Source organism: Spermophilus citellus (assembly GCF_964194105.1).
Source record: "Spermophilus citellus genome assembly, chromosome: 10".
Lineage (NCBI taxonomy): Eukaryota > Metazoa > Chordata > Mammalia > Rodentia > Sciuridae > Spermophilus > Spermophilus citellus.
The window spans coordinates 37,831,420-37,848,668 of NC_138197.1; the positions used below are offsets into that span (position 1 = coordinate 37,831,420).

Consider the following 17,249-nt stretch of genomic DNA (forward strand, 5'->3'; position numbering starts at 1 on the left):
TCCTACACATGTTCTCTGTTTTGGTTTCAGCTTGGTCAACCCCTTCCATTTTAGTGTCCTGTTTGTTAAATTAAGCAAATCAAACCTACCAAAAGACGTCAGGGAAACCAAAATTACAAGATTACAAGAGCTGGGCACAGAGGGGCACATCTATAATCCCAGGGGTATAAAGAAAAACAAAAAGAGACATAATCAAAGCGCAGGGGTAAAAAGGATGCTCATCCGAGTTGCCAGCTTTATTTATATCCATAGGTTACATTAGGTCATTGGCATCATTAGTACATATTGTCATTGTATAAAGTTACGATTATGCAGGCAGGTTAGGGTGCAGAGACATAATTGTGTTGTCTAACAAGAGAGTTTCTTTATCCCCAAAAGATGAGTGTTTGAGATTCGTGTCAAGGCTGACTCTAGCCAGAGCCTCCTCATGAAGGACATTACCAGCTAGACATTGAGCAATGTTATTAGTCATCTTATTAGTTCCTGGGAGAAACTACAGAATATTCCAACCATGGGAAACAGGGTGTCTGTTACCCTCCAGAAGTTTGCTCACCAGAGGAACACTGCCTTGTACATTTCCACAGCCAAAATCCTTACACAGGGGCTCAGAAGGCTGAGGCAGAGGGATTACAAGTTCAAAGCCAGGCTCAGTAATTTAGCAAGACCCTAAGCAACTTAACAAGACTCTGTCTCAAAATAAAACATAAAAAGGGCTGAGGATGTGGCTCAATGGTTAGGTGCACCGGGCTTCAATCCTTGGTATCTAAAGAAAAAGAAAAAAAAAAAAAAACTACAAGAAAATAGTGTGACAACTTTAGGCTCTCATTCCTACATTTTTAGAATAACATTTTAATCATACCCTGTCTTTGGCAGTTTTTCCCAGTCTAGAACCTCTCTAGTTCACCTTTTCTAAGTTCAAAACCAGCTTCAACAACTTGGTGAGGCCCTAAGTAACTCAGTAAGGTCCTGTCTCTGAATAAAAAATATATAGGGCTGGGGATGAGGCTCAGAGGTTAAGCACCCTTGAAATCAATCTCCAGTACAAAAAAAAAAAAAAAATTTAAAGGAGAAGGAAAAGGAAAAGAACCCTCTCTTTTCTTTGCTTCCAAGATACCACATGCTGTGGGAGGCTGCCCTGCCCATGAGCTAAGCATCCTCTCTCAGCCTTGAGTAAAGGGGGTGTTTGATCTAGCTTCACAGGCCAAGGGTTATGTGAAGCAAGTGGCCTCCACCTTGATTGGCAGAGAAGTTTGCTTCAGCTCTGGACTTGAGCATCACTCAATGGGATTTGGCAACCCTCTTTGAAACATTATCCCCTGCCTTATTTGGTGTAGAATATTCTATCAAAAATCCTTTTCCCTATAAATAAAGAGATTCCAGGTGCACACTCTCTTGCCTTGCAGCGTGGAAGAGGCTCCTTGAGGTCACAGAGCAGTCTGGCCCTCGATAAGAAAAGTACTTCTGTATCCTGTGCTTTTTCACCCTTTTCTTAATATTGCAGCCAGATCTTTTGAACCCAGTTCATCTCGTCAGTGCAGGTCGTTGGCGAGAACATGTATCTGTTTTATGTTCTAATTCTCTGGTTGCTACACTCCTCACTTCTCTCACTTATCAAATATTGAGTGCCTTTTATGCATCAAAAATTCTCTAAGAGTTAAGGATGAATGATGAATTCAAAGTCAGTTCCCATCATCCAGGAGCTAACACTTTGTGTCTCCTTTGCAGACACATCTGCTTCCACCTAGTCAAGGAATTGTGAAATCTTCTCATTTTGTTTTAGTGTTTTGTCTTTTCTTGCTACATACTATCTCCCTAGAAAAACTTATCCTTTCTGAGTTGGGTATAGTGTGGCACACCTGTAATCCCAGAGACTTAAGAGACTGAGGCAGGAGGATCATCACAAATTCGAGGCCAGCCTTGGCAAGAGCCTGCCTCAAATTTAAAAAAATAAAATAAAATAAAAGGGCTGGGGATGTAATTCAGAAGTGAAACATCACTGAGTTCAATCTCTACTACCAAAAGAAAAACCCTTTCCTATGGCTTCAGTTATTATGTAATGTACCAGGGACACAAAATTATATCTTTTGCCAAGACTTCTACCCTGAACATCACACCTTTATATATTTAACACCTTTAATTAAATATTCTAAAGGCACCACAACATTCTCTAGGACACCAATTTTAGTTGAGGCACTTGAACATGAAATGAAATCTCTTTTCTATCCTAGATAGACACTATTGAGTGCCTGTTTGAGAGCCCTTTTTCCTGACTAAATTTCATAAATCCTTCTGTGTAGACTTTAAGCTTAACTTATAATTTATATGTTATATAAGTGATAGGTTATAAAACCTACAGCATCCACTAAAAGTAATATATATAAAGAAATGCACTCAATAGAATAGACATTGTGATTGATGTATGTATATAGGTGACTCTATGACCAGTGTGATTCTGCAGTCTGTACAATTAGAAAAATGAGAAATTATACCCCAATGATACAAATGTATGAATTGCCAAGATCATTATAATGTCATGTGTAGATAATAAAAAAAAGATTAAAAAAAGAAGAAAGAAATGCACTCAAAAATACAATAGATAAATGGAGTATGGTATCGCACGCCTATAATCCCAGCAACTCAGGACACTAAGGTAAGAGGATCACACTTTGAGGCCAGACTTGGAAACTCAGCAAGACCCTGTCTCAAACTTAAATAAAATAAAATAAATTTAAAAGAAAAAATAACAGGGATGTAGTTCAAAAACAGAGTACCTCTGGGTTTAATCTCCAATACAGGAGGAGGACCAGGGCTGGGGGAGATACTATACATAAGCCAAAATGAAATTCTGAAAAAAAAAAGAAAAAGAAAAAGTCCAAGTAACAGAGGAAGCCTAGGCATAGAAAACAGGGAAAAAATAAAGTAAATGAAAAACATAAATTAAAGTGACAGACTTAAGCCTTAACATATCAATAATTACATGAAATGTAAATTGTCTTAAGTAAAATAAATCCTTGAAAACTGGGGAGTTTCTTGATTACAAAAACAGAATAGTCTGCACCATTGTCAAAATTTACACAATGTTTACATTGTCATATAAATTGTATGAATTTTATATTAAATATTATATAATTAATAATGTTTTGTGCGATTAATTTTTAGTATCGACTAATTTGTACAATCAGAAATATTGTGAACATTTTCTATGTATTGTAGAAAAACCTACAAAAAACTCTCAACTCAGGCTTTACCTGCCACAGGTAGGCTTTTCCTGAAGCTGCTGTTGAGTGTAGTGACATGCCTGGTACTCCTCACCTTCGGCTCTGCATGTTAAGTTTCCCCAGGGCTGTCTCAAGGGACTTATTTCTCCTGAAATCCACACTGTTCTAAGGGACTTTGTTTAAGCCCAGGGCTTCAAGTGCCACTTACACCAGGGTCAGCTCTTTGCACCGCATGCACACCACCACCCCAACTTTCTCTAGGACACCACTTTTAGTTGAGGCACTTGAACTTGAAATGAAATCTCTTTTCTTTCCTAGATAGATTCTATTGAGTGCCTATTTTGAGAGCCCTTTTTCCTGACTAAATTTCATAAATCATTCTGATGGTCTATCATAAAATTCTGTGCTGAAATCTGCAGGAAATTTTTTTAATGGGAATAAAAAAGGAAAAATGGTGATTGACAGAATAGAAATTTAAAGAAATCAATGGAGGAGATCAGGCCCAGCGGCCTGCTGAGGGGCGGAGCCTCCCCCTCCCCCTGCACCTGCAAGGTAGGCAGACCTGCGACCCACCAGCAGGTCAGGCCCAGCAACCTGCGGAGTGACAGAGCTGCCCCACGCGCCTGCAGGGTAGGCGGACCTGCGACCCACCAGCAGAACAGGTCCAGCGGCCTGCTGAGGGGCAGGCCCGCCCCCTCCCCCAGTGCCTGCAAGGTAGGCAGAACTGTGACCACCGGCAGATCAGGCCCAGCGGCCTGCTGAGGGGCGGAGCCAACCCCTCCCCCCCCCCACACCTGCAAGGTAGGCGGACCTGCGACCCACCGGCAAGTCAGGCCCAGCAACCTGCAGAGTGACAGAGCTGCCCCACGTGCCTGCAGGGTAGGCGGACCTGCGACTGACCGGCAGAGCAGACCTAGCGGCCCGCCAGCGTGGTAGACAGATCACCCCAATTGGAGGAAGATCACAGCCACTACCTGCCCTGCAAGGGAGATTTTTCACTTATACAAGAGCAATATAAATAAATAGAGGGAAAATTTCAAAAACACAACAGTTTCACCAAGCAGAAAGAAACGCAAGCAGTATGAAAAGACAAGGAAAGAAAGGACCACAAGCAGTGCAGGTCAACTGAACTTTAGAAGAGGTAATAGCTGCAACAGATGGAATGTCAGATAAAGAGTTCAGGATATACATGCTTCAGATGATCTGGAGTCTCAAGGAAGACATGAGACAGCAAAATCAGACAATGAAAGATCACTTTGACAAGGAACTACATAAACAAATCCAGGAAGTAAAAGATCAATTACACAGGGAGATAGAGGTAATAAAAAACAAACAAATAGAAATCCTAGAAATGCAGGAAGCAATAAACCAACTTAAAAACTCAATTGAGAATACTACCAGCAGAGTAGATCACTTAGAAGATAGAACATCAGACAATGAAGACAAAGTATTTCAACTTGAAAAGAACATAGACAGCTTAGCAAGACTGCTAAGAAACCATGAGCAGAACATCCAAGAAATATGGGATAACATTAAAAGACCAAACTTAAGAGTCATTGGGATACAGGAAGGCACAGAGCTCCAAACCAAAGGAATAAACAATCTATTCAATGAAATAATACAAGAAAACTTCCCAGACTTGAAGAATGAGACAGAATCCCAAATCCTAGAAGCCTACAGGACGCCGAATGTGCAAAATCATAAGAGATCCACACCTAGACATATTATAATAAAGATGCCCAACATACAGAATAAGGAGAGAATTTTAAAAGCTACAAGAGAAAGGAATCAGATTACATTTAGGGGTAAACCAATCAGGATAACAGCTGATCTCTCAACACAGACTCTGAAAGCTAGAAGATCCTGGAATAACATATTTCAAACACTGAAAGAAAATGGGTTCCAACCAAGAATCATGTATCCGGCGAAATTAAGCTTCAGGATGGAAGATGAAATTAAAACCTTCCACGATAAACAAAAGTTAAAAGAATTCGCAACTAGAAAACCATCTCTTCAAAAAATCCTTGGCAAAACATTACAGGAAGAGGAAATGGAAAATAACAATGAAAACCAACAGTGGGAGGTAGGACAGTAAAGGGGGAAAAGTAATCAAAGAGGAAAACAAATCAGGTTTAGTAACATTAATAAACAAATATGGCTGGAAGAACAAACCATATCTCAATAATAACCCTAAATGTTAATGGCTTAAACTCACCAATTAAGAGACACAGGCTAGTTGAATGGATCACAAAACAAGACCCAACAATATGCTGCCTACAGGAGACGCATTTGATAGGAAAAGATATACATAGACTGAAGGTGAAAGGTTGGGAAAAATCATACCACTCATATGGACTGTGGAAACAAGCAGGAGTGTCCATACTCATATCTAATAAAATAGATTTCAAGCCAAAGTTAATCAAAAGGGATAAAGAGGGACACTACATACTGCTCAAGGGAACCATATACCAACAAGACATAACAATCATAAATATATATGCCCCAAACAATGGCGCAGCTATGTTCATCAAACAAACTCTTCTCAAATTCAAGAGTCTAATAGACCACCATACAATAATCATGGGAGACTTCAACACACCTCTCTCACCACTGGACAGATCTTCCAAACAAAAGTTAAATAAGGAAATTATAGAACTCAATAACACAATTAATAACCTAGACTTAATTGACATATATAGAATATGTCACCCAACATCAAGCAGATACACTTTTTTCTCAGCAGCACATGGATCCTTCTCAAAAATAGGTCATATATTATGTCACAGGGCAACTCTTAGACAATATAAAGGAGTAGAGATAATACCATGCATCTTATCTGATCATAATGGAATGAAACTGAAAATCAACGATAAAAGAAGGAAGGAAAAATCATGCATCACTTGGAGAATGAACAATAGGTTACTGAATGATCAATGGGTTTTAGAAGACATCAAGGAGGAAATTAAAAATTTCATAGAGTTAAATGAAAACACAGACACAACATATCGGAATCTATGGGACACATTGAAAGCAGTTCTAAGAGGAAAATTCATTGCTTGGAGTTCATTCCTTAAAAAAAGAAAAAACCAACAAATAAATGATCTCATACTTCATCTCAAAATCCTAGAAAAAGAAGAGCAAAACAACAGCAAAAGAAGTAGAAGGCAAGAAATAATGAAAATCAGAGCTGAAATTAATGAAATCGAAACAAAAGAAATAATTGAAAAAATTGACAAAACTAAAAGTTGGTTCTTTGAAAAAATAAATAAAATCGACAGACCCTTAGCCATGCTAACGATGAGAAGAAGAGAGAGAACTCAAATTACTAGTATACGGGATGAAAAAGGCAATATCACAACAGACACTTCAGAAATACAGAAGATAATCAGAAATTATTTTGAATCCTTATACTCCAATAAAATAGAAGATAGTGAAGGCATAGATAAATTTCTTAAGTCACATGATCTGCCCAGATTGAGTCAGGAGGATATAGACAACCTAAACAGACCAATAACAATAGAGGAAATAGAAGAAACCATCAAAAGACTACCAACTAAGAAAAGCCCAGGACTGGATGGGTATACAGCAGAGTCTTACAAAACCTTTAAAGAGGAACTAACACCAATACTTTTCAAGCTATTTCAGGAAATAGAAAAAGAGGGAGAACTTCCAAATACATTCTACGAGGCCAACATCACCCTGATGCCTAAACCAGACAAAGACACTTCAAAAAAAGAAAACTACAGACCTATATCTCTAATGAACCTAGACGCAAAAATCCTCAATAAAATTCTGGCGAATCGGATTCAAAAACATATCAAAAAAATTATACACCATGATCAAGTAGGATTCATCCCTGGGATGCAAGGCTGGTTCAATATGCGGAAATCAATAAATGTTATTCACCACATCAATAGACTTAAAAATAAGAACCATATGATCATTTCGATAGATGCAGAAAAAGCATTCGACAAAGTACAGCATCCTTTTATGTTCAAAACTCTAGAAAAATTAGGGATAACAGGATCATACCTCAATATTGTAAAAGCAATCTATGATAAGCCACAGGCCAGCATCACTCTGAATGGAGAAAAATTGAAGGCATTCCCTCTGAATCTGGAACAAGACAGGGATGCCCTCTCTCACCACTTCTGTTCAACATAGTCCTCGAAACACTGGCCAGAGCAATTAGACAGACAAAAGAAATTAAAGGCATAAAAATAGGAAAAGAAGAACTTAAATTATCACTATTTGCAGATGACATGATTCTATACCTAGCAGACCCAAAAGGGTCTACAAAGAAACTATTAGAGCTAATAAATGAATTCAGCAAAGTGGCAGGATATAAAATCAACATGCATAAATCAAATGCATTCCTGTATATCAGCGACAAATCCTCTGAAACGAAAATGAGTACAACTACTCCATTCACAATATCCCCCCCAAAAATAAAATACTTGGGAATCAACCTAACAAAAGAGGTGAAAGACTTATACAATGAAAACTACAGAACCCTAAAGAGAGATATAGAAGAAGACCTTAGAAGATGGAAAAATATACCCTGTTCATGGATAGGCAGAACTAACATCATCAAAATGGCGATATTACCAAAAGTCCTCTATAAGTTCAATGCAATGCCAATCAAAATCCCAACAGCATTTCTTGTAGAAATAGATAAAACAATCATGAAATTTATATGGAATAATAAAAGACCCAGAATAGCAAAAACAATGCTAAGCAGGAAGTGTGAATCAGGCAGTATAGCGATACCAGACTTCAAACTATACTACAGAGCAATAGTAACAAAAACAGCATGGTACTGGTACCAAAACAGGCGGGTGGACCAATGGTACAGAATAGAGGACACAGTAACCAATCCACAAAACTACAACTATCTTATATTTGATAAAGGGGCTAAAAGCATGCAATGGAGGAAGGATAGCACCTTCAACAAATGGTGCTGGGAAAATTGGAAATCCATTTGCATCAAAATGAAACTGAATCCCTTTCTCTCGCCATGCACAAAAGTTAACTCAAAATGGATCAAGGAGCTTGATATCAAATCTGATAGAAGAAAAAGTTGGGTATGATCTACATACTGTGGGGTCGGGCTCCAAATTTCTCAATAGGACATCCATAGCGCAAGAGTTAACAACTAGAATCAACAAATGGGACTTACTCAAACTAAAAAGTTTTTTCTCAGCAAAAGAAACAATAAGAGAGGTAAACAGGGAGCCTACATCCTGGGAACAAATCTTTACTCCACACACTTCAGATAGAGCCCTAATATCCAGAGTATACAAAGAACTCAAAAAATTAGACAATAAGATAACAAATAACCCAATCAACAAATGGGCCAAGGACCTGAACAGACACTTCTCAGAGGAGGACATACAATCAATCAATAAGTACATGAAAAAATGCTCACCATCGCTAGCAGTCAGAGAAATGCAAATCAAAACCACCCTAAGATACCATCTCACTCCTGTAAGATTGGCAGCCATTATGAAGTCCAACAACAAGTGCTGGAGAGGATGTGGGGAAAAGGGTACACTTGTTCATTGTTGGTGGGACTGCAAATTGGTGCAGCCAATTTGGTAAGCAGTATGGAGATTTCTTGGAAAGCTGGGAATGGAACCACCATTTGACCCAGCTATTCCCCTTCTCGGTCTATTCCCTAAAGACCTAATAAGAGCATGCTACAGGGACACTGCTACATCGATGTTCATAGCAGCACAATTCACGATAGCAAGATTGTGGAACCAACCTAGATGCCCTTCAATAGATGAATGGATAAAAAAAATGTGGCATTTATACACAATGGAGTATTACTCTGCATTAAGAAATGACAAAATCATAGAATTTGGAGGGAAATAGATGGCATTAGAGCAGATTATGCTACGCGAAGCTAGCCAATCCTTAAAAAACAAATGCCAAATGACTTCTTTGATATAAGGGGAGTAACCAAGGACAGGGTAGGGACGAAGAGCTTGAGAAGAAGATTAACATTAAACAGGGATGAGAGGTGGGAAGGAAAGGGAGTGAGAAGGGAAATCGCATGGAAATGAAAGGTGATCCTCAGGGTTATACAAAATCACATATAAGAGGAAAGGAGGGGTAAGAGAAGAATAATACAAGTGGAAGAAATGATTTACAGTAGAGGGGGTAGAGAGAGAAGAGGGGAGGGGAGGGGAGGGGAGGGGAGGGAGGATAGTAGAGAATAGGATAGACAGCAGAATACATCAGACACTAGAATGGCAATATGTAAATCAATGGAAGTGTAACTGATGTGATACAGCAATTTGTATACGGGGTAAAAATGGGAGTTCATAACCCACTTGAATCAAATTGTGAAATATGATATATTAAGAACTATGTAATGTTTTGAACAACCAACAATAAAAAAAAAAAGAAATCAATGGAGGACTTAGAACTACTTTCTATTTAGAAGAAAATTCCTGAGACAAGGGCCTTGACAGAGACAGAATAAAGAATCCTAAAATACAATATGCTCTATTACAATCTCATTGTAAAAGGGATTTATAAAAAGAGAGAGCTTATTGTATAAAGATTCACTTGGTGGGCTGGGGCTATAGCTCATTTGGTAGAGTGCTTGCCTAGAATGCTCAGGTCCCTGGGTTCAATCCCCAGCACCATCAAAGGGGAAAAAAAAATCACTTGATGAACACATACTTTCCCTGAGACAAGCTAATAAGTTAATAATTATAAGAGTTAGTGATTCCAAACATTAGTGTGCTATTTGCTATGACATATTAAAGAACAGAAAAGGATTTTCAAGTTGATTTGGTATAACTGACTCATGTTACAAAAAGAAGCTGGATTAGTAAGAGGTTCATAGTGAGCTGTGCCCTTATAATCAGAACCCATTTCTCTCCCACCCAAGTCCACACCACCTAAAGGATTCATCGGCCCCAGCTTACATTTGTACTTCAAAGTACAAACATGTGTAACACCAACTAATTTTACATAAACTCCTATGTATCTTTTTGCAAAAAATATCCTGGTAACTGTCTTCACCTCCAAAGAACCTGGGTGAGACATACTGGGTGCACAGGAGTGAGATGTTCATGCTTTCTGGAAATTGCTGTGGGAAGGAAGGCAGAAGGGCCAGTGTGTGCCAGGGATGTGACACTCCCGTAGCCATTGCTGGCTCTGAAGATGGAAGAACAAGTGGGATTCCCCCCCCACAAGCCTCCAGAAGGGAACGCAGCCCCTACATATAGACTTTACCTTGTGAGAACCATTGCAAACTTCTGAGCTACAAAACTACAGGACAATAAATCATGTTGTTTCATGTCACTATTTGTGGAAATTTATCACAGCAGCCATAGGAAAATTAATGTACTTCCCACAGATTCATTTCAGGCTCTATTGCAGCCCCTGACAAGTATTGGATCTTCTTTATAAAGCATCAAAGAAGAAGGAAATTAGCAACTAAGCAATTTTTTTCCTCCTAAAATAAACCACTCTCAAAACTCAATTCGAATGAAAATTTATTAAATCTGTATTAAGTAGGACAGAACTAAGAAATGCCCCTCTTCTGTCTGTAAAATTCACAACACCCACCCCAGACCAGTGCTTGTCATTTCTCCTCAGCTGGGCATGTGCCATGTTTCACTAGCTTTCTATAATCAAGCAATATCCAATAAGTGTAGTAGTTGGCTGATTCAAAAGTTCAAGTCTTCTCAGACAGTGTTGAATAGCAGAGTGACTGTCACAGCAAAAGGAGACCTTGCTTCATTTTCTAAATTAAAAAGAACAACAACACAGAATTACCTAGATAACCCAGTACTCAAAAGATCAGACCCATCTTTTGTCACCACTGTGATCTTAGGCACGGGACTTAATTTCTTACCCTCCCTTCCTCCCCTTGTACTTCAAATGAGACTTTACATACTGTCCTGATATCCATTTTATTGCATGAAAAAAACACTTTATTGACTTCCAAAAAGTCAAGAGTGAGGAGAAGTATTAAAACGACATCCCGATGCAGAGCCCCCAGAATTTTTAAAGGAGTGGTATGTCCTCTGCATCAGGTAACATGATGCCTTTTCTTCAGCCTACTCATTTGGTAAAATTCCATGGAGTACACAGGAACTCACATCCAGAAGAGATAGGAAGAATAAATCTTGGGGGAAAAAATTCAAGGAAGAGACCTTGTTTATCCTAGTTGTTGCTAATGTTCCAAGTAACTGGACATGGAAGATCTTGGAGGAAAGAGATTATCTTCAACCTCCTTATTAGATTTTGTAGCTGATCTCAGTATCTAGGAAGTATTAAGCTTGGGATCCTTTCCCAAGGGATTAAAACTGGCATTAAAAGGAGTATCAGATCCCTCAAAAAGCATCAGAGATAAGAGAGAAGCAACTTACAAAGATACACTGAAGTGGACTCATTGCTTTCTGTAAAAGTGCTGGTCTGGTCTGCAATTAAGTAAAGAAATCGTTTGCAGTCAATTTCAACTGGTATTACTCACACTGAATTTTCTTAAGAGAATCTCTTAAGAGCCTCCAGTAGCATTAATACACATAGGACTCCATTGAATCTGGGACAAAAGCCTCCTTTCTCCTAACTGCCAAGACACTTTACCAGTACTGAAAGCCTGCCAGTGGAAGTGGATGCACCTGCACCCATGAGAAGGATTGGTGAAGGGTTTCATCTCCCCTCACACTCAGGTTCCTAAGAGTAGCTGGGTGCAGGGGCACACGCCTATAATCCCAGAGACTTGGGGAGCCTGAGGCAGGAGAATCACAAATTCAATGCCAGCCTCAGCAACTTAGTGATATTAATTTAATCTTTAAAAAAATGGCTAGGGTAATAACTCAGTGGTAAAAGCTCCCCTCGGTTCAAATCCCAGTGCAAAAAAAAAAAAAAAAAAGACTAAAATCAGAAGTTCCACATTAATTGGATATATCTTCATCTGCCAGAAGTATATATATTGAGCTTATTGAACATGGCATCTGGGTGGGAAGGGTATAAAACAAGGACAGAGTACCGAAGTATGACTTCATGACACTGTTCTGGAATCTTTCTAGAGAAAAATCCCTCAAAAACTAAGAATGAAAGGAAAAAATAAATAAAACAAAAATCTCTGGCCTTAACTGTTAATTCAGTTGGCTCATCAAAAGGAAAAACATGTGTTGGGAACAACAAAAATTTATTAACCTAAAAAGTTAAAAACCTTCTGGATTTTCTCCTCCTACTAAAAATAGAAGCTTCTTATGTGGTAATTGCCGTAGTCAGAAATCATTTCTCCACAGGCAGTGGTAGAAACCAGTGGGGTCCTGCTTTCAGAAGTGACCACACAGGTCTGGACCATGAGGTTGCTTCTTGTTGTAGTCAAATACGAGATTTCCTATTGCTCCATGCAGTGCAGGGCATAGGACAGCATTAACTTATTAACCAACTAGAGGTAGGGAAGTTTGAGTACAATACTGAGGGACCACTTAATTAAGCAATTAAGTTATGTTTTGTGAAAAAAGAAATTAAAGCCATACAGCCAACCCCATTTTATAGTCATTCTTCATCTCCCCAAAAATACAACTTCTGCACTTGTCCAACTACTACCTGCAATCCTTCAGTATGCCTACAGCAGTGCTAGAATACAGGTTAGCTGCTATTTGTAGACACAAGGAGATTCCTTAAAAGTCTGCTTATAGGTAAGGCCCAAGGCCTGTTTTTAGCAAAAATCTCACACATCTTTCAAACTATTGAAGTTTACTGGCAGTGACAGAAGGTATTGAAGTGCTATAGTACCTTCACAAAATGGCAGAAAGAAAAATGAAGAAACATGAGTTGTGAGAGGGATTGGGCAGATAGGACCACTGTTTAATTCACAAAGCCTTTAAATTCCTTTTTATTCTGTTTGTCTAAATTTAGATGACATTTACACTTACCAAAATCTTCACCCACAAAGCTCATTGTCTGAAATGTGTTATAATCATCTGAAAAGGAAAGGAAGTGATTAGCCCCGTCCTGTTGCCACATCTGCCCACCCCAAGGAGACACCAGAGCTGGTCCTCATTACTTTCCTAAGTAATGAGGTAGGGAGTCAGGGAGAAAATTCTGCATATTAGGAGACAGGAATCCTTACCTGGGGCCTCACTGGCTTCTTCCACATAGATGGCAGTGGCTGTTTCAAGGTCAACATAGAATTCTGAGAAAATAAAATGGAAGACAGGTGTGGTCACTAGTCAATGGTGGGAATAGAAAAAGAAAGCAGGCATTCTCAGAAATGCAGAAGATAGGGGTCCAGAAACACCTGCTGAGGCCTCCTTAAAGCGAGACTCTCACTTACTGGAAATATGCATGACATCCAGGTTCATGTCTGAGGTCGACTCTAGGTATGTGGTCTGCTCTTGATCCCCAGGTACCTCTCCATCAGTGGTTAACTCTAGATCAGGGATCAATTCCAGTAGGTCAGTGGTTGATTCTAGAGAAGCCAGAGAGAAAACAGCAGCTCAAGTGCCTTCCTGCAGAATGTTTCTGCCGCCTCCATGCCTGCCTGTTCCCAGCTAGACCTTTCCTCTAGGGAAAGAATAGAATGCAAGGTGGCTACTGAAGCCCCGGTGGTCTCTCACAAGTCTCCATCCTACCAGAGGTAGGAAATTCCCTGGGCAGCTGATGCCAAAGAGCTGGTCAGAGCCTCCACACATCCTCCTTTGAGGGGGTAGGTTCAGCAAGGAGCATTTGATCGTGTCCTATGTACTGGTCAGACTGGCACAGAAGACTCTCCCTCTATAGTCCTTCCCAGAGCCTGAAAGCTAAAAACAAAAACTGAGAGGGGATAAGGAGCAAGGCAAATGGCTATTGCTAAATACAAGCAAGAGTGTGATAGCCTCTAAACTGGGCAACTTCTAATATGTTTTCATTTAATTAATTGAACATGTCTATGGCTCCTTTTCACAGCATGTCCTGAATGGTGGGGCTAGTTAACCATATAAGCATCATAGCAAAGTAGGACTCTTAGGCAACAAGCTGGTCTCCTGAGGCTGCAGTGGAGACAGATGTGCAGTCGCTGTGGCAGGTGTGGGCAGCTGCCCAAGAGGCCCAAATCGCTAGTTCTCCACTGTCCTCACCTTGCTTTACCCCTCAGCCAAATGCAGGAAGAACCAAACCCAGCCTCCCAGAAACAGAGCCACCAGAGAAGGAGCTGAGAGGAAGAGGGCCAGAGGAGTGACCATTTTAATGCAAATAAGCACATACTTCTCTTCCTGAGAAATGGGCCTGAAAGCAGGAAGAAATGGACAAGAAAACTTGGGGTGACAGATTCCCTTTCTCTCTGCTTAGGAAGACACCCATTTCTTTCCTTCTTCATATGCTTCACCCTTCCTTTCCAGACCCACTGATTTCCACTGTCTGTGACCCAGCTGGCTGCTAAATCTCTCCAAAATGGACTGTATTCCACTATGAAATGAGGTTCCTGCCACAGGACCTTCAGCTTGAATTAACTAAAATAATGTCTAACACCCAGCAGGGAAACCTCAGCAGCTCCAGTCTCAGGCCTCACCTTACCTGGCACAGCCTGGTCACCTTCCTGAGGCCAATTGAAATCCACAACTTAAACCATCACTTAGTCACTCAGCTACCCAGGCCCAGAGCTCAGCTACCCATCCATCCCCACCTAAGACCCTCAGACGGAGTCCATATACATTTCACCCAATACCACCTTACAATTTTCACCAGGGAGAGATCTATCTCTCTCTCTCTCTCTCTCTCTCTCTCTCTCTCTCTCTCTCTCTCTCTCTCTCACACACACACACACACACACACACCACAAAATTATTTTAGCCGTATTCCCCAAGACCAAGATCTCCAACATTGTACTCACCTGGGCGCAGCGAGGGGAACGCCACAGCCGCGGCGCACAGGACCAGGAGGATCAGGACCTTGCAGAGCATGGCGCTGGTGCCGCGGGAGGGCAGGAGGCTGGTTGAGAGCGCACGGGAAGGCAGGCAGCGGAGGACAGTTGCGCTGGTCTTTTATAGATCCTGCCTCCTCTGGCCGGTGCTGGCAGCATTCCCCAGGTCCATTGGGTGGAGGGAGCCTCGCCCTTTCCAGAGAATGCCCCTGAGGGAAAGCAGGATCTGAGTGGAGGGAGAAGCAAGAAGGATGTTCGGAGAAATCGCTGATAAGATTGTTTGCAAGTAGATTGCAAAGGATACTGAGGACACTTTCCTCCTGGTCCATGGCTGCAAGTTCGTCATCTAAGCTGGAGCCACAGACTGCTTTAAAGGGCCCCAAAAAAGCTTCCTTTGTGTCAGAGAAGAATCAAGGTTTCTTTGATTTTGAGAGCATCCTATTTCCAGCACCCCAACACACATACACCCCATGCTGGGAACTGAACCCAGGGTGCTCCACCACTGAATTACATCCCAGCCCTTTTTATTTATTTATTTATTTTTAATTTTGAGATAGGGCTTTGCTAAATTGCTCAGGTTGACCTGAAACTTGCAACTCAGCCTCTAGAGTCAGATTCCCTAAAGATATTCACTCTGCAAGGGTGTCATGAGCATGGAAGACGTTTGACTGTGTGGACCTGGCTCCTGCTACGGACTTTCTCCAGGGTCCAGTCTTGAGCTGAGATATGTCTTTGATTGCAACACTGACTCCAACCCTCAGAAGACATGGAAAATGGGCATAAGAAACACCAGGGTAAAGCCCAGCACATGTAAGAGAGCCTCATTGCTCAGTCAAAGGACACCACCTTGCTGGGTGCTGTAATCTCAGCCACTGCTCTTATAGGTAAGGCCACCAAAGGATCACTAATTCAAAGCCAGCCTCAGCAACCAGTGAGGTACTAAGCAACTCAGTGAGACCCTGTCTCTAAACAAAATATAAAATAGGGCTGGGGATGTGGCTTAGGGATTGAGTATCCCTGAGTTCAATCCCTGGTACCCTCCCCACCCAAAAAAGTCACCACCTCTACCTGGAAAGGAAGTCTTTAATTGATATGCACAATTCCCATGAAACTCCTATGAGGACATTGTATTGCAGTGGTCTTTCCTTGTAAGTTCACAGCTGATTCTTGTCTCTCAGAAATCACAAAGTGAACCATATTATATTGAGAGAAGCCTCTCAAAAATAGTAATAATAAGAGCTAACTTTTATTGAATGCTTAACTATGTGCTGTGGGCATATACTAATTTATCCTAATACTAACCCTAAGGTAATCTCATTATCTTCCTTTTGGAGATAAGAAAACCATGGCACATAGAGGTTAGTTAACTTAGGAAAAGTAACACAGTAAATGTTAGAGTCAGGAAGCAAATCCAGCTGTAGTCTAAAGCTAGAGCCTGTGTTCTCAACCCCTCGATTACTTGTGTCCCTCAATTCCCCATCACACCCAATTATCTCTCTGATCTGCTTGCTGGTTTGTTAAAAATGGCATTACAAGAGACTTAATTCTAATGAAGGAAAAAAATACATACAGGAGAACATTTTGTTTCCTTGGGAAACTAAATTTCCTTGACCAGCCCTGTGCAATGAGGTGTAACCCCAACACAATAGGAACTTGGGAAACAAGAAGCTCATGAGAAGCTTGCAGGCAAATAAATAAACAATAGGACTCCAAAAAGATAATAACCCACTAAGTCACAGGCCAGTAGTAAAAGGGGACACTTTCCCTGCATTGGGCTTAAAATGAGACTATTTTCCGCCACAGAAATGTGGAAGAATTAACTTTCAAATGTGCTATGTGTAATCTCCGGTCTTTGAGAAGAGCCAGACGAAGGAGTGAAAGGGAACCAGAGGGCAAAGTGCCCTCCCCACTCTAGCAGCTTTGTCTTACTCCTGACCACCTAAAATCAAGAAGCCAGCTTATGACATCCTTCCACAGGTCACAGTGCCATGTTCTTCCTCAGGTTCCACCGCTGTGGGCAAGGGTGGCCGCCTGCTGACCACTGTGTTATAATGGGGTGCATGTTGCTCTCTAGTCCTGGGGACAGAGATGTGTTACTTTCCCGCCCTCAATCATCCTTGGACAATTGACACTAGGGGTCCCAGAGAGGA

At 40.7% G+C, this 17,249-nt stretch overlaps 1 protein-coding gene across 1 annotated transcript; it reads right to left on the reverse strand.

The window, feature by feature from the left end:
* Positions 1-749: 749 nt before the first annotated feature.
* LOC308658190 (uncharacterized protein) lies at positions 750-15,150 on the reverse strand (the record flags this gene model as incomplete). The annotated part of the gene is made up of 6 exons (XM_081310799.1): positions 15,070-15,150; positions 13,537-13,671; positions 13,333-13,395; positions 13,136-13,183; positions 11,612-11,662; positions 750-763 (listed from the first exon to the last, which is right to left on the reverse strand). The coding sequence occupies exons 1-6, from the start codon at positions 15,137-15,139 to the stop codon at positions 750-752; spliced, it is 381 nt and encodes a 126-aa protein (XP_081166925.1). The 5' UTR covers positions 15,140-15,150.
* Between the last annotated feature and the right edge of the window lie 2,099 nt (positions 15,151-17,249).